Below are 25,622 nucleotides of genomic sequence, written 5' to 3'. Positions count from 1 at the left end.
ACTGTACAGAGTTCCTCAAAAACTACGGAAAGCTTTTTACTGACAAATATATTAAGGCAAACAGTTCCCTGTGACTCTGTAAACGTTTATTTAGTCTAGGAAATGTCTCCTGAGGACAGTGAAACAATATGCCCTAATGTTTGCTGCAAAAAGTATTTTGTTTTGACAGTAAAGGAGTATCCTAGACATGTTGAGAGATAATTACAAACTGAATTTACAAACTTGTGTCCATTATATTATGTTAACGGCTGTTAAACAACTCAATCGAAGTGTGACAGTGGAAGTGAGATATCCTATTGTGTTAATGCCATGAGGACAGATGGATGCATGTGCCAGTGAATAGTCTTTATTAAATCATTGTAGACAAGTCCAATATGGGAATCAAACTTGTGGTAAAAAAATAACAGAATAATGGTGTGTGATCTATAAACAGGACAAGGTGGGCTAGAACACAATTGCACATGCAGGTAAAGGCTGCCCTTGGAATGATTTCTAAGTTATTCAGGTAGTGTAAGATTGCAACCTGAAGCATCCAAGTTTCAGATTATTATTTGAATCTATATTATTTAAATTTGTGTTGCAACTTGAATTGTGTAAATGTATTTTCATGTATTTTTAGTTTTAAGAAAATATCTTTTCGGAAAATTAATTGCCATATTTATTTTAAAAACAAAACTGTAAAATTATCTCACTACCGGTCTGCATCTGGCTACAGTGTGGAATGCAGAGCACCAGTAATCCCACACACAATATACTGATATCATATTAAGGAGTTGGATATCGAGGGTGGGGAGTGAGGCTATTTTAGCAGGATCAGGGCAAACACGAGTCACAACATTCTTCCAAACCATTAAACAACCAGGAAAACAATCCTGCAAGTGTGAAATGTTAGATTATATCAACTTCAAGCTACTTTTTTTTTTTTACAGTGCATTTATTTTAAAGATTTTGAACATTGAGTCATGGGAGAAAATAACAATAAAGTATGATGTTCCTGACTTGTTGTAAGTCAGAGGTGATGTGTCATAATTCACAGAAAACCTGCATGCACGTGTTTTACACCAGCTCAAACCTGTCAAAAAGACGTTTGAAAGTAGTCTGACTACACAAAAAGCAAATAGCAATAGCCACTCAGGGAAAAGCTGCAGAAAAAGAGTATCAGTGTAAATAAATTCAGGAGGACATGCGAGTAAAGGAATTGCATCTTATTCATTTTTACCACCACATTATCTGTGTAAAGCTGCTTTGAGACAATGTCATTGTTAAATGTGCTATACAAATAAAAATTAATTAAATTCAATTAATTTCTGATATTTTTTGGCAAAATATATTTCTGGCTTTTTCTTGCTGAACAGACACTTTTTTTCCACAACTTTTTTTTTTCTAAAACAACATTTATTCATTCTCTAATTGCTTGGAAAGTAATGAGTCAGTCAATTTGTGAAGCTTTCTAGCTACCAATATTTGTATATATGAAACAACAAGAATGTTGTTTTGGCTAGCATGCTAAAACATGTGTAATGTTTTACACAAGCTGTAAAAAGAAATACACAGAATATGACAAATAAAGAGCACATATAGGTACAAGTAAATACACACACTGGAAGTAAACAGAATTATATTTATTATTTAATTATTATTATTATAAACATAATTTTAGCTAACTAGTTTTAATTAGTGGAGATTTGTAAATGTCCAATGCGGTCTCCATTGCTTATGGAAGCATCTGTTATTTTGAGAAAACAGCATTTATATTCTTATCCAACAGCATCCAATAATTGGTCAGTACACCACTGTTGCTTTTACTATTGTCTACATACTGCTCATTATTGGGCCCTGAATTGTCTCTTAATGTGTTTTCACAACTGTAAGATTGCAGTTGGGGTCAGTGGTTAACTTACTAATTGGGAGGTTGTGAGCCTGAATCTGACACCTAGTTGTCACATATTATCCCAATTATAAATTGTTTAGGATTGAAGTGGCTGCCATATGAGCAAATGTAATCCAGATACGGAAAGACACAGAACAACCATCTACCAGAGATAGCAAAATTCAAACAATGTACATCATGTAGTGATCTTGGTACAGAGAAGACAGAGAGGGACAGCAAATACCGTTTCTTGTATTAGCAATTAAACAGAGATGTTTGTGCTTCCATGCTTTTGTTTTTATGCTATTTTTTATGCAAAGTAGCATGCAAATGAGACTGGTCCCTATTGAGTAGCCTTAGTAAGCCTTAAGGGACTTGATCAATGACTCGGCAGTGTTAGCTGCACAAACTAAAACAGAGCCAAGATTCTCCAAAAGTACAGAATGTTAAGAGAGCAGTATTGAGGTTTAATGTCATATTGTGTTTACAAAAACCTGCTTTACCCAGATGCAAAAGCATTTCAGAGATAGTTGCTAAATTCCAATTGTTTTTACAAACAAGGTTTTGCACACATGCTATATTTACAATCATAGAACCATAATAAATAGCCTTTATATTCATTACAAGCTCCAACACACAGTTGTGTAAGTCCTCCTGGAACCTTAGTGGTTGTGAGTGTGCAGCTGCAGAATACTGTTGTTTACTTCTAATCCTTCTCACTCTGCCTCTCCAAACAACAGAGAGTAGAGACATTCAGCACTCGGTTGAAAAATCAGCCTCAAAGCTTTGTGTCTCTTCTCCCCCAGCATACACACACACAGAACACTTTGCACCCCCAACCCCCACAGTGCTGGCTGTAAAAAAAAGCAGGAGGTGGGAATGGATGAAGCTCTGAAGTGAAACAACAATACTGTTATTAATGAAAGCTTTATTCAAGTCATCTGGGTTGCTGTAATCCTGCTTCCTGGTATGACTTTTACTTCTTTAGTGACTTGATGGCGCTCGACTAATCCAAAGACTTTTTTGATGTGAGCAAGAACAATACATTCTCCTAATTCCACTAACATTGTGACTTATGTAAGACGTCTGTCAAGAGCTCTGATGGTACGATGCTTGTTTCCTGATGTTCTAAAGAACAATTCGATATATTATTTTAGTCTCAGTGTCCAGTCAAACAAGCTAATTATTGTTTAAACTCAATAATAAATGTAGTAATGGCAATAATATTAGTTTCCTATCATGGCAAATAAATAAAAAAAATTAACTCCTGGCTATGCTTCACCGAGCCCATTTTGAGAACTAAGGAAGGTATATTTTAAAACTTCTTTTTTATACTTTATAGTTTACTTTATACGTAAAATAAACTTTTATACTTCTTATACTTTATTTTTATTCATTTAATTTTTTATATTCTATTTCTATATGTTAACAAATTGGACAGTCATAAGAAGAAGAAATACAATTTTATTTGATTAGAACTACTGTCCATATCCCAAATATTCAGCAGTGAGGGCCATTTGAATCCCACACCTGGCCAGTGTAAATATTTATTGTGGGCGATGGAGACCAAGAGCCACATGGCAGACTCTAAACTGCTGGACAGTGTTATTTGTGGCACACTGTCACACAAAGATATGTTTGTATGCACAATTAAGTGAACACGGAAGCGCGTTTGCTTTTACACACCCAGGCCTTCATATAAGCAGCACATGCACACTCGTTAACAATAGATTAGATCTTTATCTCCACCGGCAGCACACAGCATCTTCCTGTTATTTTATTTATAACCAGGGTGGTGTGTGCATGCGTGTGTGTGTGTGTGTGTGTGTGTGTGTGTGTGTGTGTGTGTGTGTGTGTTCGTGTGGGTGTGTGTTTGTGTGTGTGTGTGCGCAACTACATATGCACCTGACTAAAGTTATGTATTAGTTGCTGTAAAATCTTGTAAAATAAGTAAATACTAATATATGTTGCATAATTATATACACTTGTATGTGTGCAAGCAATAGTAGTCAATGATTGTGATGTGTAGCAGTTATGATTGAGATTTGTGATACATGAATACAATATATGCTAATATTTTTTTTCAGGCTATAAAGGATTTCTACAAAGGATTTGTCTTATTCCTGCCTGTAGTTTGGATATGGATTTTTATAGGGTTTAAGTGTAGCTGTTATATTAATAGAAGCTAAATCACACAGAGGCCAGTCTCTCTCTCTCTCTCTCTCTCTCTCTCTCTCTCTCTCTCTCTCTCTCTCTCTCTCTCTCTCTCTCTCTCTCTCTCTCTCTCTCTCTCTCTCTCTCTCTCTCTCTCTCTCTCTCTCTCTCTCTCTCTCTTTCTCCAGATTTATCTGCTCTCTAAGCACTATTTCAAAAGCATTATAAACACTAACAGTGTGACTATAATTCACATCCAGCAATAATAACAACAAATCTTGCCCCTGTAATCTTTTTGTGTTAGTGGGTGTGGTCTACTGCGACTAGGTGTCACGAAAGGAAAGTAAAAGCACATGGATGCATCCTCTCCAGCTTTCGTGGATCTGTAGACAAGGTTACCATTTGCACCGTGTCCTTTCGTAGTTGCCAAATATCAGACGGGATTAAAGGGTATTAGTTTTGGATTACGGAGCCAGTTTTTGAAATAAGTGTAGTTTAGAGGTTTGGCTTCTTTGGGAGTGAAGAGTTTTAAAAAACTGTTAAAAAAAGCAGCCCCACTGTACAAAAAATAAGTTAACTGCAAACCTGTAGTTTAATCTGGATTTATGAAAATATTTACACTGCGTTAATGAAAACTGCAAACTTTCTACTTTTCACCTCAGACCACTTGAGGTTGGCAGAAAACTGTCCTCATTATGTCCCTAAATATAAAAGGTGTTTAAATAGCTTTTATTCTTTACACAAAATCACGGAGACTGGAAAAAGTAAAAAGACACTGATGATGTTGTATTGTTTTAATTTAAATAAAACCCCGAAAATTATAACCTACATCATTACTGATTTTTACTTTTGCCAACAGATACTAAACTGAAATGAAGATACAATACCATAGCTCATGTAATTCAGAGAATCTCTGACTTTGTGAGAAATTACATGTTCTAGGGCACAAACTTCCAGATGTAGGAAACAGCTCCTACTTAGTCATAAATGGAACTTAACTTTATAATCAAAGTACATGGTTGTGACAGTGTTTGAATTTGCAGATGAAAAAAATATAGCTGAAAAAGGAAATCTGTTAAAAATTTTCAAAGAAATAAAAAAAAAATTAAAAGATTTGAAACTTACTACTGAACAGATCTGCAGATATTGGAATCTGAAGTAAAATAAAATATTAAATAAAATAATACAAATTTTATACAAGAAACTGGATATACATATTTCTCGGTTTTAATTATGAGACACAGTTATAATGGAGGAGATAATAAAATTTTATAAAAATAATTCAATAAATAAATATATGAATATATATATATATATATATATATATATATATATATATATATATATATATATATATATATATATATATATATATATATATAATAGATACAAATAATATTTAAAATAATAACAGCATTGGTGACTAGAAAGATTGTGTCGAAGTGGATAGACTAGAAAGGTACTGTGGAAGTGTGTATGACAGTCATTTTCATTCATTTGCATTTACATTTTTAATTACAGTGAAGGAGTCTGTATCCATTTAAATAGTCCTTATAGTAATTATTATAGTAAAACATTAAATCTATAGATTTTTTTTTAGAACAATGTACAGCAACTGCTAACCTGATTTGACTGATGTGTTACTAGCAGATGATAGGTGATGAGTAAACAAGATGAATAAACAAGATGCAGAGAGTATTTACACTGACAATGCAGACCTTCTGGATTCTTCTGAGATTATGAGTCATCAACAATAAACATATGAAAAATAAAATTCCACCCCAAGCCCAATGCATATTTTGTACAGTTTGTGCTTGTAGCATGTTTAATCACATACAGTCGCACATCAGAGCTTCTGAAAGCTTGCATACAGACGTTCATGGTTACATAAGTGTCTTACTGATCTTTTCCAAGCCACCTTTTAAAGGCTCTGGCTTTCCTGTGTTTATTTACAACAAAAGACAAGGGACATACTGTCCTTAGAGATTCCATCTCTTTCTCTCTTGCACTATATATAAATATCTTTCTCTCTTCATTCTCTCTGTCTCATATCCTCACACACACAATCCCATTTTGAACAATGGATTTAAAGACCATGCTGTAAAATGCCTCTGCTTTGGGCAGACGATCAGAATTCATCTGGAATGTGGTCTTGGTCAAGGTCATAATGATGGTAAGCGAGTCTAATGAGGGAATGTCAGGCCAACGTGACATGGAGAGAAATTGTTGGAAGAAAGCACTGGAACTTATGTGTGAAAACAGGAAGTATTTAAGATTTTGGAAGCTTGTTGGCAGATTTTGTGCACACACACACACACACACACACACACACACACACACACACACACACACACACACACACACACACACACACCCCTAAAGCTGATAACCACAGCTGTTTCTAGCCATCAGATATATAAGCAGACAATTAGAGGCTTTTCAGGGTTTTATATGTGCATTCTGAGATGCTTTATTGTTTCACATGCTTGTGAAGAGTGGTTATTTAAGTTATTGTTGCCTTCAGCAATGATTTTTCAGCCCGCATAACTTATACTCACGAAAAGTTTATTAATTATTAAAATTAAAACATTTTTTTAATTATTATTATTAGAATTTTATATATATATATATATATATATATATATATATAAATATATAAATATAATATAATATATATATAAATATATATATATATTACTTATCTAAATAGTAGAGACTGGTATACATAAAAGTATTCCCAAAATGCTTAAACCAGCTAAGCTAGCACCAACAAAAAATTTCACACTAACCTTGATAACCTTGTCTCCTATTCTGATCATTAATGGCTTTTGTGCCTATATATGCATATGTGCTTTGTGCTCGTCTCACATAATTGGCTGATAACAATTGTATGAATGTGATTGTGCTGATGCACAAGTATTCAAGTGTTTGGTATGATAAAGCTGTTTTGAAACCTTAAAAAAACTGTATCTCTCTCTCTCTCTCTCTCTCTCTCTCTCTCTCTCTCTCTCTCTCTCTCTCTCTCTACACACACACACACACACACACACACACACACACACACACACACACACACACACACACACACACAAATACACAGACACTTTATACAGAACTTCATACAGAAACTTTCACACTACAGCACGTGTACTAAAATATTTAACATCTGACTTACTAAAACAAATATATCGGTTGAAATGTAAAATGCACTTTGTTTAATCATTTCAGCATTTTAAACATTGTACAAATGCAGCAAACACTTAGGACAACCTTAAATGTAAATTAATTTAAGTACATTGTACATTCAAAGTCGCAGGAATAATAATTATAGCTCAGGGTCCACAGTTTTCATAATTATATAATTCAGTGTGCAACATAATGCAAAAACAACCAACGAGTTTGGTCTCACAAAGTCCACAAACACTGCCATCTTCTGGACAGCATAGCATGATACAGAAAAATAGACATTAGCATTTTTACTTCGTTCATATGTAAATACTGCAGAAAAGTCAATAATAGAGTAGTGAGCTTAAAAATAGCTTAAAGTAAAATAAGAAATATGAATAGGCCATAAATGACTGAATAAAGGCAATGAGTTATCATTATGTAGATCAATTGTGTATTCACAAAACACTGTCTGACTTATGACAGCTATTAAAATGTTCAAATAAAGTTAGATACAGATCCAAAAAGACATACTGGAGTCACAGGAGTTGCATTGGGTTTACAATTAGTCTATATTTTCAAAGACACATTTTGCCTGTTCTCCACAAATCATTAACTAGTTGCCATGTTTCCATAACATATGAAGTCATAACTCCAAGTTGCATGATGCATGGGCAAGACGCTTTATTTGTGACCTTTAAATATTAACTTCTGGTCCTGGTTTATTAATGTGCTGAGTTATCGCTAAAACAAAATGTATTAGAGTCCACGCTGAGAAAGTGTCACATAACTGCGCTCAGGGGAATCTCCTTCTATCTGATGCAACTTTCTCTCTGTGTTGCCCTCTGGTAATGGAATGGAAGCAGACACCCATCCTGCAACAGTCTCCATGTTGGGCATCAGACAGTATCCGGATGGATGAGAAAAAATGGCACTGGAGACCGCATCTGGGCTTGGGGTGTATGCCGGAGGATCGTCATTAGGGAGCTCGGACTTTTTAGACTCTCTGTTCTCACTAGATAAATTATCGATTTTAGTTGAGCATTCTGAAGCTGAATTTTTAGGAGGGGTTAAAACATAGCCTCCTTTTATTGACATAGAATCCTTGGCGCTTTCAGAAACGTATCTTTCATCATCATCGAAGTTTAAGTGGGAAGAGAAGAACGTGTCAGAAGTTTCAGTTGTCGAGGAAGAGTCTTTGCGGCAGAGGATGTACGGTCCGATGAAGCTTACGCCAGATTTGTCTGTCATTCTGCAAATTGTCTGTCCCTCGACAAATAAAGATGAGTGGCTTGACCCTTGTGGCCATCCTGAGTCAGTCATGGCAAGGTCAATGTCACTGCTGCATGTTAAAAGCGGGTACTCAGAGATACTGTAACAAATGCAAAAGCAGGAGATTAATTCTCTGTTATTCTCTGAACTCGATCATTCATTTAAAAAATAACTAATTATCAAAATAACAGAACGTGGAAAAATTACAAATATCTGAAGGTAACATATTTAACACATGCAGTACAGACAATACTGTATGATTTATAAAGTATAGCAATATAAGCTATCATACACACAGAAATGGTAAAAGATCTTGGTCTTGAGGCAATACAATACATACAGTGATACACTACATGTACAGTATTTGAACAGCAGTGAGTATTTTTTACATGTATATGTCAGTTACATGGATGAACTATTTATATAAAACTTGTATTGAAATTATAAAGTGATACACTTGAAGTAAAATGATCAAATACGTACTTAATAATTTATACATGCTATTAATTTATGACATTCTAAATGCATTATTTCATTTAAAAAAAAGATAAAACGGTTTGGTGTCTGGAATTCAGTGCAGTGCAATTGATCAGAACATTATGTACATTTCTTTTTTGGTTTCACTAATACTAAATCTTAATGTGTGCTGTAGACTTGATTAGATTTACTTGTCATTTAAACCTAAGAAAAAAGTGTGTAAAAAAAATATAATGTGAATATAAACCTGCTTCTGTCTTACCTGCCCTTACAGATGATAGGGTTATCTGAAGTCTGTATAATGAACACTGAGGTTTTCTCGTTGTCAGTGTATGGATTATCAAGTAATTTCTATCAGGAAAAAAAGGGTTATTGAAAGTTAAATATGAGTGACCGACATGCAATTCTATGGGAGTACAGTGCAGACATTTCATAATGTGTGTATCAAATGTTGGTGATATAGTGACACATTTTAAGAAGGAGTCTCCAGTTTCAGTATTTTGTAACAGTCAGAGAGAAAGAGAGGGAAAAGCTGATGTTTTCTTGCAAGGAAATGTCTTGAGGAAGAAATGGTTTATAGTTTGATCCAAATGTGACACGTGTGCTTTTTTAATTTATCTTTAAAAAAACATAAAATAGGTGTTGATAAATGAATGCTTGTTTGTAGCAGCTAGAATATATGTTATAATGGGAGCTAAATTGTTTTATGAATGCAACGTGCTGTGTCATTCTTTAATGAATGAAGAAATTGCAGTCATGTGGTATAAATAATACAAACTTAACTATGATATAAATAATAATAACACTTTGGGACATGGTGCTATTGGATAACAATCAACCAGATAATATCTGTATCATTACACTACACAATTGAGTCGAATTACACCATTAAAAAATATTTTTTTATAAACAGTACAGACATGTTTCATTCTTTACCAACATTTACAAATCCACATAGTAAAAGCAGAAATATTATTATTTTTTGAATAGAAAAACACGTTGAAACGAGATGCTGCTCACCTTATTGCTTATTTCTCCAAGAGCTTTGCTGTTAATTGGAGAAGGAATGGAGATATTCCACAGCATAAACCTCCTATTAAACAAGTTCACACGCATACATTCACCCATTTTATAGCATTCAGGTCATGAGTGATTTAGGTTTAGTAGGCAACTGTATTGAGTGATTTACCTGTGGCAGGCTGGAAGGGCATTATACAAGATGATGAAAAGCACGGCCACTAACACAGCTATCGATATGTAAATTGGGGTTTTGGTCCAAGGAGCTACACACACACACACACACACACACACACACACACACACACACACACACACACACACACACACACACACACACACACACAAATATATAAATATATAAAGAGAGAGAGAGAGAGAGAGAGAGAGAGAGAGAGAGAGAATATATTGATTTCGAATAAAATCAATCAATTAATCAAAAAAGTAGACTCATCAATTCTTATGAAAAAATGAAAAAAACAAATGAAAATAAGTAATTTGCTGTGGATCTGTGGATGTTCTGAACATTTAAAATTATAAATTTTATATTCAATATAAATCTATAAATATCTTTGGTACTATTCATTGCCTTCGTCCAAACTAAAGGCTAAAACTACCTTCAAATTCTTTTTTATGTTCTGAACAGCTTTTGGATCATCTCAGTTACAATATAAAGGTCAGAAGTCATTCTTACCTGATAGCGTGGTGAAGTATACAGGATCAGACCAATTAGAGGGTCTTCCAGCGAAGGCGGGGCCAGGAACTGCTCTCATCATAGCCATGTATTCTGTAGAGGGTCTCAGGTTGAAGGGAATATTTATACTGAGGTCTGGTTTAGAGCAATTTATATTCACCTTCTCCTAAAGAGTGAGATTGAGAGATAGTTTGTATTACCATCAATACTGACATGAAGTGGGAATATATTACAGTGTACCTGTTTGTAACTATTTTTTTCCCCCCATGCTCAAAAGAGAGATTGAACAAATTCAACATGCAAACGGATGTACATGAACAGAAATTCTTCCTACCGTTTTGTCAATACTCTCAAGGTACACCAAATAGGACAATGTGAGTTTTTCGTCAACACTCGGACGAGCCCAGCTGAGCTTTAAAACATCATCCTCCATATGTACCTTCAATTGCAGTGGACATGGTGGCTGAACTGTGAATCAGAAGAAGAAAATGAGATTCAAATAGTGCAATCTATTAGATTTATATTTTAGATTTACAGGTTGTAAAGCAAAACTTCGGATGGTGTCGGGCTCCATGATTCATTTAAAAGAGTGGTTACTGTCTGTGGGTTGTTTTGTATGTTTTCCCATGTCCCCATGTTTTTAGCTTCCTACGGGAAAGCTTTGCTTTATACAATAAAATGTTGGACATCAGTAATAAGGATAAAGGATATCCTTATGCAACAAAGCAATTGAGACTTCTTATCATTGGATCTCCACACCAATGGGGGATCCGGGGATCCTCATGTGTCCTTGAAGTGAAGCTAGTGGGTCCATCATTGTTTTCTATTTGATACAATTTATTAATGGTTAAATAAAATGTAACAATGGTGAAAATCTTAACTCACCATTTATGTAACCATGGTTACTTTATTTCTCATTGAGTGCTTATAGTTAAGTTTCTAGTTTGCCTGGTTTCTTAAATTGAATGGGTATACTCCAAACCTCAAGAACTGTATTATTACCATGAACATTGGTAATAATATCAGCAACTGCAAAGTTGTTTGATGGTGAGATATATCTGTATGTGTTTAGTCCCTTAGTTGAGTACACTCACTATTGTCTGGGTTACTAATGGCCTTGAACTTTCGTAAGCTCCTGATCTCCATGGTCAGCAGTTCAGGTTCAGGGCTATCCATATAACATTTTAAATGAACAAAGTTTTCAATCTGAGAATGCTCAGCCTGACTGTCACAGTGGATACATTTCCTATAAAAACAACAAATAAGAGAGAAATTACTCAGTTGATGTATACATAAGGGTACAAATAATTCAAGCTAAAGTGCAGGGATTTAATACTCACATGTCTTTTCCACTAATGTGGCCACATAGGTGATATGAGAGGAACTTGGCTTGCCAACTCTGCACCAACCAATCACACATCACCCCTCCTTCCTTGAGCACACACTGCAGGTTAATAATACCTTCTATAAGACAGGATAAATAAGAAAAGAGTACAGAGGGACAAAGTAGAGAAGAAAAGAAAAGGGGAGATTAAGAGTAAATGAAATAGTGAGAAATATGGCCTCTTAGGAAGGAGACTTTATTTGTCTCATGTACATTATGTCTGTATAAAATCATTACTAAATTTACAGTATGGTACAGTATAGTATTTTTTATAATATGAACAATTTATTTGCACTATTAAAGATTTAGCTTTGTGTACTGCTCGGTGCTCCAGTGGTATTGTTGTGTTTGGACACATGCACTTTTTGTAAGCTCATGTGTTCAGCTCTGTTTGTTCAAGTTAGTTTGGTGTTATCTTCTGTTCATTTATGTTGATTTATGTAGCACCTTTGTCCTGGAGAAACATTGTTTTGTTCCACTGTGGATATGTACTGTAATGTACTGTATATGGTTGAAAAAACAATAAAGGCACTAGACTTGTTAGGAAGTTAGTGTCAGAGCACAGTGTCAGTGCATAGTGTCAGCTGTGATGCAGCATTATGCTGGAGAAGGATTAAGTGCCCTGTAATGTTATCTTGGCAGAGCTGGGGCTTCTGATCAGTAATCCAGAGCCTGAATGTGGAAACCCACCCCATTAATATAGATTCAAAAACTGAAACTCACGTTTTTATCCAGACCCTGAAACTTAAATAACCACTTAACTCAAATAAAGTGGTTTTTTAATGTTTAACTGTTCATGCATGTCGAATTCTGAATAAAAAGACTGAGATCTGGGTCAATTTAGTTAAGTACAAATATTGTCAGTTAATAATCTCATAGAAATGGCTTCTTGACAGCAACTCAAATAGTTCTGCAATATGATTATCATCAAATTATAAATTCAGATATTTTTTGTTTTCGCATGCACAACCATGCACAGTGCAAGGTGCATTGAAATGTATAAACTGTCTGTGAAATAAAAATAGAATACAAATGAGAATTTACATACACCAGAGAATAATTTCACACTTTTATTTACATAAAGTGGCGTGTCTGTCTATCTACCCAGATTACTTCAATTCAATTCATTTTTATTTGTATAGCGCTGATAAAAATGAACATTGTCTCAAAGCAGCTTTACACAGATAATGTAGTGATAAAGAATGAATAAGATGTTAAATAAATAGCCTTTACTGATAAACACCGTCTGGGTTCTGGTCATATACTTTGACATGTTCTTCTGGTAGACCACAATGTAGTAGTGTTAAACAGTAAAATGTATAAATATGTTACAATTTGAGTGCTTTAAAGCTGTTCATTGCATGGTCCTGTTTTATTGAATTTGTTAAAAACTGCAAGCTTGTACCTTTCTCAATCATCCAGACCACTTTCTGACTCCAGCTGCCCCACGGGCCTGCAGGACTCCTTGCTCGCACCCTGGCCTCGTATGAGTACCCCAGCAAGATAGTCTGACTCTCGATAACAAACTCTGTGACATTGATATCATCTACCACCTAGCATGCAAAGAGAGAAAGGAAAGATAAATTAGAACTGCAACTCGAACATACACAATGTCACATCTCAACCACAGATCGTTATCTGGTTTCAAGTAAATTCTATTGTGTCGCGTTATCTTGCATGAGAATCTTGATGGGTTTTGAGGTTGCTGTGCGCTATTTCTTCAGACCATTAGAATAATATGCCATGTCATTGTGTATGTCTTTTTTAGAGATGCTGCAGAAAATGTGGAGTAATACAGACAAGAGAAGATAGAAAGAGAGAGATACCAAAGACTAAAGGTTCAGCATTATGTGTGTTTGTGTGTAAAAAGAGTACCAGATTATCATGTGTATATATGAAATTGTGTTCCCTTTCAGGAACTCGAGCTACGTCTAAACGCTTTGGGAATCTGCCAAAGCGTTTCGACGCAGCATCTCGTCCCCTAATGGAACTGGGGTTACATACGTAACCTAGAGACGTTTCACTATAACAATGATGTTCTTTCAGGTTTAATTTAACTAAATAGTTACTTAAGCCTAATTGACCCTCAAACGTTCTTTGTGAAGCTACTTTACACTGCATTCGATCAGGGCTAAGGATTGTTATTACTGTGTGTGTGTGTGTGTGTGTGTGTGTGTGTGTGTGTGTGTGTGTGTGTGTGTGTGTGTGTGTGTGTGTGTGTGTGCACTCACAATCCATTCATGATCATGTCTTCTGTACTTTAGTTGGTAAGTAAGGTTTAATGTGAGCGAAGATGAGGGAGGATACGGGTTACTCCAGCTCAGCACTTGATGGCCATTATTCTGTTTTTTCACAGAAAGATTCGCTGGGGGCAGGACCTTACCTATACAGTATACACACAAAAATCCTTGTTTTATTTCTTATTGAAATAATTTTTCAGTATCTTATGAGTATGCAGATAAAAACATATTTTACTTTAGGTTAGCAAGTTCTGTTCAGCAAACACACACACACACACACACACACAGACACACACACACACACACACACACACACACACACACACACACACACACACACACACACACACACACACACACACACACACAATGTGTCATTTTCTCACCTTGTGTTGCTATATTAAAAGTTGTGACTTTAGAGGGGCAGGATGTGTTGACAAAGAATTCATGGCTGCCCATGCTGAATACTTGTGTTTCATAGACACAACTCCGGTTAAACATTCCGTTAGACTGCAGCTCCCTGTTATTGTCTGAGACGCACTCTCCTTCTCTATAGTTAAACACACACACACACACACACAGACACACACACACACACACACACACACACACACACACACAAATAATAATTGGGCTTATATGTCTACATTTTCTTAATGTCTGCTTTTGTCTTTTTTTATTTGAATAATTTTAAAGGATATATTTTTGCTCCTTACGTTTTTACTGCTATGTGTAAGTGTGCATCTGTCGGCTCCTCCCAGGTGCAGCGGATCTGAGTTGTGAAGTCATTATAGCACTGCAGTGATGCCAGGACAGGAAAATCTAAAGAAGATCAGAAGTCATGTACGTTATAGTCATCTGTCAGAAATAGCTTGGAGCCATGAGCATGTGTAAGTCTTGATGAGTTCCTGATTCTAATTGTTCAAAAGATGTTCAGAAATGTTCTTTATTGGCAGCTCACACAAAAGTTGTGGCTTTATTGCAAGTGACAGGTTTACATTAATATGTTCCTTTTGTACAGCAACAACTAGCACACAAGCCAACTGATATGATAAGGAGTATTTTGTTTTTTTTTTCTGTGTCCTTACTTGTCTCAGTCAAATGCAACACTGTACCTGTATGTTTTTCCAACATAAGCAAGTCTAAAGGACATGGAAAACAAATAAAACAATATAGACATCTACTAAAATGTATCTATAGCACGTCTTTCCACATTTTATTTCTTCTTAAAAATAGAGATCTGCTATTTGAATGGCATGTAGTACCATATTCAAAATGTTGAACCTGAAATTATTAACAAATCCCGAAAACTTATCATATATGTAGTTGGTTGGCTATCTGTTTCTGGTCTCTCTCTCTCTCTCTTTTTATTTTTTTATTTTTTTTATTTAAAGCTTTCTCTTTTGGCACAACTGCCAGTTCAAATGGAAATGTTTGGGTGAGGAAAATAAGTATAAACAATGTAGATCATTTAGTTAAATTAAATAAACTATTTTTTTTATTCTCACATTTAGTGTGGTTTGGTGACATTATTCATAATTCAGAACTCAGTATTTGAGAATGTAACCAAAAAAGAAAGAAAGAGAGTCTCTCCCCTGGTTCACTTGGACATTTTTTTTAATAAGAAAACACCTGTATGCCTGTTCATTCATGCATTTATTCAATTATATTAGCCATTCAAGTGTTAGCAGTGCAGAACACAAAATTGCATAGCTGCAGGTCATAAGTGTCAGTAAATGTTTATGTCAATCATCAGAATGAGGAAAGGATGTGATCTCAATTATTTTGATGGTGGTATGGTTGTTGTTGGTTGTGTTTCAACCTGCATTAAAGCTAGAAACACATCTAAAAAAGCACAACACTTTGAATGTTAAGGGGGATAGACTAAAACGGAAGTCTGCATCGGATCCCACAGTTTTAATTTTCCCAGTTTTACGGTTAACCTAAATATAATCCGAAGCTGTTGATCTGTAATATTATTTATGCATTGTATATTTCATGTTGCTGACACATAATTAGATAATTGTATGTATGTGTGTAGGCACAGGGTTTCCTGTTAAAGTGGCCAGTGAGTGTACATTAAATCTCATACTATATTTTATTAATTAGCTATGTGGTATATTTCAATTGTGGGAAAAATTGGGTCTAGAAAACTTATTCAAACTAGGCACATTTGCTTACACTTACTGTGATCGGTACATTTTTGGAAAGAGCACTGCTCTGGCTCAGAGTTCAGGACCAGCAGAGGCAAGGCTGCAATGAGCAGTGTCCTCAGAGAAAACATTGTACATGGAGTGGGACACCAGACAGGGCCGACTACACAGTTTCAGAATTGAAAACCTGGTGAGAACCTGTTAAAGATATTCAACAAAAACTTACATTTGTAAATACTGTTTTGAGCAGCATCATAGAAGTGGACACATAGATAAAAGAAAAATATGACGTTTTTTTTAACTGTAAGATTTATAAGAACTATAAGAATTTTTATTTTCACAGCGGAAACTTCACAAACCAATTTGACTAATGTTACTAATATTTTACTAATAAATTATTACAAAAATAATATTTATTACACTTTTTATCACATTATATATATATATATATATATATATATATATATATATATATATATATATATATATATATATATATATATATAATATGCAATATATATTGTATATAAAACTGAACTTGTCAATACAAAATTTACATTTATGCTGAATTAAAATGTTCTAAGATTCACTAAGCAAGCACTGACAAAACTGATTTTTTTTTTTATTCCTTTTTTTTTCATGTGATATTTATTTAATACGTCAAATGAAACAAAAATAGACATTTAGATTTGGTTCTGCCAGCATGTAACATTGTTTTAAGGAAGATTAACAGTAAATAATTATGTATAAACTATTATATAGTTACTAACAATATACAAGGAAATACTACTAATACCACTAATCTGATTATTAGTACATTATATAATATCAATACTAATATAATTTATCCACAGATTATTAAATATGCACCAAACACAGCCTGCAATAAACAGTAATAATAGCATTTGGGTTAAACAGTTAGAAATCCTTATAGTAAAACTGTGTTGTTGTAATTATAGTTTTACATGTAGCAACAATTACAACAATCAATCAATCAACATCAATGCAGTTCCATCATTTAAAGTCATCTATTGCAATTAAACTGGAGTAATGATAAAACATTAATCCAAAATCCCCCCCAAAAAAAAAATGAATGAAACAAACACAAATCGTTTCTTATCTCATGGATCCTTACACCCAAAAGTCCAGAAAACATCCCTCCTTCTTTCGTGTATGAGTGTGTGCGGGTGCACCTCTTTGTCCCATAGTGGCACTAACGGTAAATCCAGCATGCGCTTCCCTCTATTCACTTTCACCTTGACGTCACTGTGCTATCACATGACTGACTGCTTCACTGTCTTTGAATAGATAGATATTAACACGCAGACATCTGTGCTAAATGTACTCCCCAACGAGTCTCTGCAGCATATTCTAAAATTCTACAAAAGCAACAAATTTCCTGATGGGAGGTAGATAAGAGTTTTGCGACTTCCTGGAATAGGAGGAGGGTAGAGGATTTCCCCTTTCTGAGACTAGCCTTCAGTGAGAAGAACAGAAACGGAAAGAAAGGGTTAGAAAGGGAGAAGAGGGTAGTAAGAACAAAGCGAGTGAGTCAATAACATGTTGAAGGACCGTCTTTTGTAGCTGTACATGTTTTGGTGCACTTTTGGTTCTCTAGCTATGTAGGTTTAGATGTATTTTTAGCACTATGCAGATGAATAGGTGTGAAGCGTGAACACTTGATAGGGAAATCACCTTGACGCACTAGACCATGTTCTTCACGTCTTTTCCCGGCACCTAGTAAAACACAAGCTCGCTTCATACTGAGAAAAGTAGGGGGCAACGCGATGGCCTCAATTTAAAAAAATACGAACTATAATGTTCCCCTTCCCCAACCAACCTAAATATGAAGTATATAAGCTTTAAGATCATAACCTAAGACACTTAAAAGAAAAAAGAAAATGCAAGAGAGTTGAGATATTATTGAGATCTTAAAAAATAATTATAAAATTTTTTGGAAAGAAAATATAATTCAACTGGTCCAGCGAAAAATTGCACCTACATTGGACATTATTACTTAGGACATAGTTCACATCTATTCCTGAAATTGAATTCAACGTAAAGAAAAGTTAAGTTTTCAGAGTCCCATCGGAACCATTGAAGATTCAGTTTGCTCAAATATAAGTTCCACTATAGCATGTTTAAGGGGCTTCTCTCTTCTGTATGTTGATTTAACTGTGATTAAACCGAATTAACCAGTACAACAAACCACTGCCTGGCTATAGAAACCTAGGTCAGATTACAATTTACGTTTTGACACATTTCCAGAATTTGCTGATCAGGTATCAGGATTATAATACACTAAAGGTAAAACAAAAAGAGGTGAACATGATAAACAACACTTACCTTAAACAAGCTTTGTTAATCCATTTGCCTGAGACTAAAAAAACTGTTTAGAATGTCATTTAGCCTGGCATAATTGTAGACAGTGCCTTAAGTGTGTGCACAGTCTGTTTCAAGTGTGTAATGACAGTGTGTGTCTATTATTTAAGTTCATTAGAGCTGTTCCTCTTTTTTTATTGTGGTCAGTAATGCATCGCTTAGCAACATGCAAAATCTTGCTGACTGAACAGGGTTGTATAAACTTTTGGTATCTACTGAGCAATACATTTTGTAATATTTTATGTATCAATGATGATGACTGCAATTTATAGGAACAATGTCAACATGTTCCAGATGGGCTTACCCTCTGTAAAAAGGCTGATACATGGTCATGAACAGTTAGATTTTTATGGTATCAGTAAGTACAGAGAGCTCTATGCTGAAGGAGGTCATCGGAAAGAATCAGACAGGTCTGAAGAGGTTAGAGAAGACACAACAGTAGAAATGTGTCAGCATCTGACATCATGTCAAGAGTGTGAGTGCACATGTAGACAGAAAGAAAGCAAATATGGATGATATGGATGATTACAGATGACAGAGATAACATACCTGAGTGAAACACTGTTCTATGAATAGTAAAAGAGAAATTAGTGCCTGTTTTTTTCTTTTGTATCCTAATAAAAACTAACGCACTTAAATATACAATATAACAAATTAATTGCAAAACTTATATATGGTTCAGTGAGCCTTATATCATTGATTCTTCCTCATTTATGGCGTGCTAATTTGTGAAACATATGGGTTCTTGTATATTATTCAGGGCCTCAAGTCTCATAGAAAAACAGTAGCTCGTCTTATCTGCATCGTTTTTACATGTCGGAAGTTAACACTGGTTTCAGAATCTTTGAAAGAACAGATACAATCATGAGTGGGTTTAATCAGTGTTAAATATCTACCCATTTTATTCCTTTTAGTCATCTTTACATTAAATAGTACAGACTGAACGCTGATACGCAAACATCTTCGGATGTTTAAATGTTTGTTCTAAACAGTACTCAAGAGAAATGTGCTTGATTCTTAATCTATAAAGGCTAAGATTAAGGTACTGCACTTTTTTCTATTTACTGAAAAATGTAATGAAACCCAGCCATTAGGGGGGCACAAGCCAGTGTACTCTTAGTGCCGGTCCCAAGCCCAGGTAAATGGGGAGGGTTGCGTTAGGAAGGGCATCCAGCGTAAAACATGTGCCAAATCAAATATGCGGATCACAAATGAGAATTTCATACCGGATCGGTCGAGGCCCGGGTTAACAACGACCGCCACAGGTATCGTTAGCCGACAGGGTACCGGTGGAAATTGGGCTACTGTTGGCCGAAGGAGGAGAAGGAGAGGAGGAAGGCGTCTACAGAGACGGCAGGAAAAGGAGCAGTGTAGGAGAGTAGAGGTTCGGGTTGGTACTTTAAATGTTGGTACTATGACGGGTAAAGGGAGAGAGATAGCTGATATGATGGAGAGGAGAAAGGTAGATGTGTTGTGTGTTCAGGAGACCAAGTGGAAAGGGAGTAAGGCCAGGAACATTGAAGGTGGGTTTAAACTGTTTTATCATGGTGTGGATGGGAAGAGAAATGGTGTAGGGGTGATTCTGAAGGAAGCGTACAGTAAGAGTGTAGTGGAGGTGAAGAGAGTTTCTGATAGGGTGATGATCATGAAGGTGGAAGTTGAAGGGATGATGATAAATGTCATCAGTGCCTATGCTCCACAAGTTGGCTGTGAGATGGAGGAGAAAGAAAGATTCTGGAGTGAATTAGATGAAGTGGTAGATGGTGTACCTAGGAAAGAACGATTGGTGATTGGGGCAGACTTTAATGGGCATGTAGGTGAAGGGAACAGAGGTGATGAGGAGGTGATGGGTAGGTATGGTTTTAAGGAGAGGAATGTGGAAGGGCAGATGGTGGTAGATTTTGCTAAAAGGATGGAAATGGCAGTGGTGAACACGTATTTTAAGAAGAAGGAGGATCATAGGGTGACGTATAGGAGTGGAGGAAGGTGCACACAGGTGGATTATCTTCTGTGTAGGAGATGCAACCTGAAGAAGATTGGAGACTGTAAGGTGTTGGCGGGGGACAGTGTAGCTAGACAGCATCGGATGGTGGTCTGTAGGATGGTTTTGGAGGCGAAGAAGAAGAGGAGGAAAGTAAGGTTTAAAAGAAGAATAAGATGGTGGAAACTGAAGGAGGAAGAGTGTAGTGTGAGGTTCAGGGAAGAGGTCAGACAGGGGCTTGGTGGTGGTGAAGAGGTGCCGGATGATTGGGCAACTACTGCAGGAGTGATGAGGGAGGCAGCTAGAAAAGTACTTGGTGTGACATCTGGAAATAGAAAGCAAGACAAGGAGACGTGGTGGTGGAATGAGGAAGTGCAGGAGAGCATTAGGGGAAAGAGATTGGCAAAACAGAAGTGGGATAGACAGAGTGATGAGAAAAGTAGGCAGGAGTACAAGGAGATGCGGCAGCAGGTTAAAAGGGATGTGGCGAAAGCCAAGGAAAAGGCATATGAGGAACTGTATAAGAGGTTGGACACTAAGGAAGGAGAAAAGGATTTATACCGATTGGCCAAGCAGAGGGACCGAGCTGGGAAGGATGTACTGCAAGTTAGAGCAATAAAGGATGGAGAGGGAAATGTGTTGACTAGTGAGGAGAGTGTGTTGAGAAGATGGAGGGAGTATTTTGAGCAGCTGATGAATGAGGAAAATCAGAGAGAGAGAAGGTTGGAGGATGTGGAGTTGGTGAAGCAGGATGTAGATAGGATTAGTAAGGAGGAAGTGAGAGCAGCGATTAAGAGGATGAAGAATGGAAAGTCGGTTGGACCAGATGACATACCGGTAGAAGCGTGGAGATGTTTAGGAGAGATGGCAGTGGAGTTTTTAACCAGATTGTTTAACAGGATTCTGGAAGGGGAGAGGATGCCTGAGGAATGGAGAAGGAGTGTGCTGGTACCGATCTTTAAGCATAAGGGAGATGTGCAGACCTGCAGTAACTACAGGGGAATTAAGTTGATCAGTCACACCATGAAGTTATGGGAAAGAGTAGTGGAAGCCAGGCTGAAAGAAGAGGTGACCATCTGTGAACAACAGTATGGTTTCATGCCGAGGAAGAGCACCACAGATGCCTTATTTGCTTTGAGGATGTTGATGGAGAAGTATAGAGAAGGACAGAAGGAGCTGCATTTTGTATTTGTGGATTTAGTGAAAGCGTACGACAGGGTGCCGAGAGAGGAGTTGTGGTATTGTATGAGGAAGTAAGGTGTGTCAGAGAAGTATGTGAGGGTGGTGCAGGACATGTATGAGGACAGTGTGACGGCAGTAAAGTGTGCAGTAGGTACGACAGACTGGTTCAGGGTGAAGGTTGGACTGCATCAAGGATCGGCCCTGAGCCCTTTCCTGTTTGCAGTGGTGATGGACAGGTTGACGGACGAGGTCAGACAGGAGTCTCCCTGGACTATGATGTTTGCAGATGATATTGTGATTTGTGGTGAGAGTAGAGAGCAGGTTGAGAAGAGCCTGGAGAGGTGGAGATATGCGCTGGAGAGAAGGGGAATGAAAGTCAGTAGGAGTAAGACAGAGTACATGTGTGTGAATGAGAGGGAGGGCAGTGGAGTGATGCGGTTGCAGGGAGAAGAGGTGGAGAAGGTGGAGGAGTTCAGGTACCTGGGGTCAACAGTGCAAAGTAATGGAGAGTGTGTTAGGGAAGTAAAGAAAAGAGTGCAGGCAGGGTGGAGTGGGTGGAGAAGAGTGACAGGAGTGATTTGTGATAGAAGAGTATCTGCAAGAATGAAAGGGAAAGTTTATAGGACTGTGGTGAGACCTGCGATGTTGTATGGATTAGAGACAGTGGCATTGAGTAAAAGACAGGAGGTGGAGCTGGAGGTAGCAGAGCTGAAGATGTTGAGGTTTTCGTTGGGAGTGACGAGGATGGACAAGATTAGAAATGAGTTTATTAGAGGGACAGCACATGTAGGATGTTTTGGTGACAAGGTGAGGGAGGCGAGATTGAGATGGTTTGGACATGTGCAGAGAAGGGACATGAATTATATTGGTAGAAAAATGCTGAAGATGGAGCCACCAGGTAGGAGGAAAAGAGGAAGGCCAAGGAGGAAGTTCATGGATGTGGTGAGGGAAGACATGCAGGTAGTTGGTGTAAAAGAGGCAGATATAGAGGACAGGGTGGTATGGAGACGGATGATCCGCTGTGGTGACCCCTAATGAGAGCAGCCGAAAGAAGAAGAAGAAGACTGAAAAATTTAATGAAATAAAAATTGTTCTTTGGAAGTTCTATTAATGATCACTAATTGTTTATAAATTCTAAGACTAACTGGATGTCAGGTAATCTATTAATCTATAGCAAATTGTCTCATTGTGAGACGGATTTATTTTGCTCTAATGGTCTTTATTGACTTCAGTATCAGTACTGTGCACCAATACTATGAAAAAAGTGGATGTGCAATATATTCAGCCTTTTATTGCATACTTTAGTTAAATATTATATATACTAAACTTATTAAATAGGAAATAGGAAAGACATTTTTTCAATTAGTTACCTTTCATTTTACATGTTATTTCTGGAAACTGTCTCTTTTATATTATAAGTCTTCTCTTATAATGCTTGACAAATAGAATATAGAATAGACCAAGGAATCCGAGCCAACTCTTCCATAAAAATTCATTTAGCATGGTTGTTTCAAAAACAAAAATCTTTCATCATTTAACCATTTTTGTTTTAATTTGGAAACATTCTCTGGACCTTTGTCCTGCTCAAACCATATGATGACCCATGACTCAGTCATAGACTTGTGTCAGAGGCAGTCAGAGTGTTTAAAAATTTCCCCCCAAAAAAAATCTCTGAGATTCTTTAACAGGCTTTTACTTCTCAGTTATACTCAATAGGTGTGTGGGTTAAAAAAAAGCACTTGTGTCCTTTTCCAGGTGGCTTCATTAACAACTCTACCTGTTGAAACTTTTAAACTATTGCCCAAAGAGAGGTTATGGGTATAATTGCTATAACAGAGAATATAAGTATTAGTACCCTAACAGAGGATATGACTATTACTGCTCTAGCAGCGAATATTGATATTATTGCCCTATCGGTGGATATGGATCTTAGTGTTTCACATTATAAAGTCAAAATGTTCCACTCTACAAACCCTGTGTTGATTAATTACTAATTTGCCTAATTTTTTCAAATAGTTACTTACAAATTTAGTCAAATTTAGCTTGCCATGTCATAATTTTATCTAAGTGAAAAATTATGTCATAAGTGACCATTAAAAAGTTCATATATTCAAATTAGAGTTAAAATACATTTTACGCATACTTTTGGCAGTCAGCACTTTCTTTAAAAAGGCATATCAATGAGCTTTTCATCAATCAAACGCAAGTAAAACACTCACTTATTATCTGCTTATTATATGACTCCTACTACCATTCACTGGCCTCATCCCTGTTGCCACAATCTTAATTATACTATGAAAGTTCTATTAGTCATTTGCAAGTCAAAGTAACAACGCTGATATCACACAAAGGTGTTTATAATGCTGCCTATATATCATCCTAAAGACGATTTGATCTATGAAATGGATAATAAAAAAGTTTTTAACTGGATTTAAATGTCCTATTAGGGTCTTGTAACATTTAAACCACAATTGAGTCTGTCTATAAAATTATAAGGCTAGAGAGGTAGAATGAGCACAGAGGAGAGTGGAGAAAACACTTGGCACCGTTCAAAAGCAAATATATATGAATTGCAGACTGGTACCCAGTAAAGGAAAGCCATAATGAGAGTGGTGCCTTAGCTCTTTGTCATGGTGGTGTAGGTCATTAGCAGAAAGCAAACAATCCATTCATCTGTAAATTGCAACAGTGTGAAACATTAATGTGCAAAAAAAAAATAAAAATGATGACAGCAATGGTGTGAAGATTAGTGGGAAGACAGCAAAAAATGCAAGCAGCTTTAGGCATTTATGTACATGGTGGAGTGGGATTGCAAACTGTGCAGGGGCACTTAATTTTATTTCTACAAAATACCAGTATGATGGCATGCCAAATAAAATTCCTTTTAGAGTTTATCATGGATACCGTATAAAGTATATAACAAGGAGGGTCTCAATTAAAAGCATGAAAGTCAGCATTGCTCGCAAAGTGTTTTGCATGTTCACGCATGAATGGTCTGTTTTCTGTAACACACTCTCGTTTCCCTCGAAGAATGTATGAGCCATGAAACTTATAAGAGTATCTTGGTGGTTCTTTGTAATAGTTGTTGTTAATCATTAATAGTTAAGAGTTTAATGGTATCATCTAATCAACTGGAAATTATTGAAATTTTCTATATTCATACAGCATTAGTAAATTATTTTGTAATGTAGTCTAATTAAGCATATTTTGTATTTTTTAACTTGAATCTGTGGATTTTTTTTTTTTGCCGTCTTTTCAGTATTATTAAATGTGGATGCTCTAAAAAGAATGCTTCCTTGTTGTTCGTTTAAATCAACCTCAGAATAAAATTGAGGAAGGAACAAATAAGAGGAAGTAGACATCTAGACATTTTTTATGAGATAATTACACCCAGTACACCATGTAGGATATTACATTTTAGTTTTTTCTTAGTTCAAGACTTCTATGCCACAGATGGGTGGCATTAAAAGAAAAAGTAGGATTGAGAACACTGTTATCCATTAGCTTCAATCTGCCATGATATAGATACAATTCTCTAAAACAGTACTTGATAAATGAAGGCCTTCTTTTAAAGAATCAATTCTTGTTGTAATGAGACATGTAAGACTAGGAATCAGGTGAATATGAAGGCCATAGTATATGATTTAAATT

General features: G+C 36.1%; 1 protein-coding gene across 2 annotated transcripts; it reads right to left on the bottom strand.

Moving 5' to 3' along the window:
• Nucleotides 1-7,216: 7,216 nt before the first annotated feature.
• Nucleotides 7,217-24,694, bottom strand: csf2rb (colony stimulating factor 2 receptor subunit beta). Of its 2 annotated transcripts, XM_083565646.1 has the most exons (17): nucleotides 23,037-24,694; nucleotides 18,773-19,872; nucleotides 18,122-18,163; nucleotides 17,562-17,903; nucleotides 16,461-16,624; nucleotides 14,990-15,095; nucleotides 14,660-14,823; nucleotides 14,265-14,416; nucleotides 13,439-13,586; nucleotides 11,990-12,113; nucleotides 11,744-11,895; nucleotides 10,984-11,117; nucleotides 10,650-10,815; nucleotides 10,128-10,221; nucleotides 9,959-10,031; nucleotides 9,201-9,289; nucleotides 7,217-8,561 (listed from the first exon to the last, which is right to left on the bottom strand). In XM_083565646.1, exons 5-17 carry the CDS (start codon nucleotides 16,555-16,557, stop codon nucleotides 7,949-7,951), a joined length of 2,112 nt encoding a protein of 703 aa, XP_083421772.1. In that variant the 5' UTR covers nucleotides 16,558-16,624; nucleotides 17,562-17,903; nucleotides 18,122-18,163; nucleotides 18,773-19,872; nucleotides 23,037-24,694; the 3' UTR covers nucleotides 7,217-7,948. The 2 variants fall into 2 exon arrangements, with proteins under 2 accessions (XP_083421772.1, XP_083421771.1); XM_083565645.1 differs by lacking the exons at nucleotides 18,122-18,163; nucleotides 18,773-19,872; nucleotides 23,037-24,694 and having other exon boundaries at nucleotides 16,455-16,624; nucleotides 17,562-18,065.
• Between the last annotated feature and the right edge of the window lie 928 nt (nucleotides 24,695-25,622).

This window comes from Silurus aristotelis (genome assembly GCF_946808225.1).
Source record: "Silurus aristotelis genome assembly, chromosome: 17".
In the NCBI taxonomy this organism is placed as follows: domain Eukaryota; kingdom Metazoa; phylum Chordata; class Actinopteri; order Siluriformes; family Siluridae; genus Silurus; species Silurus aristotelis.
Note: the sequence above shows the minus strand (reverse complement) of the source record. Positions and strands in the feature narration are given on the sequence as shown.

Coding starts and splice junctions, on each gene's coding strand:
- csf2rb (XM_083565645.1), bottom strand. CDS start 16,557: ATGTTTTCTCTGAGGACACTGCTCATTGCAGCCTTGCCTCTGCTGGTC. Junction 14,824..14,989: donor TTACACATAGCAGTAAAAAC/GTAAGGAGCAAA, acceptor GTTTAACTATAG/AGAAGGAGAGTGCGTCTCAG. Junction 10,032..10,127: donor GCCCTTCCAGCCTGCCACAG/GTAAATCACTCA, acceptor CTTGTTTAATAG/GAGGTTTATGCTGTGGAATA.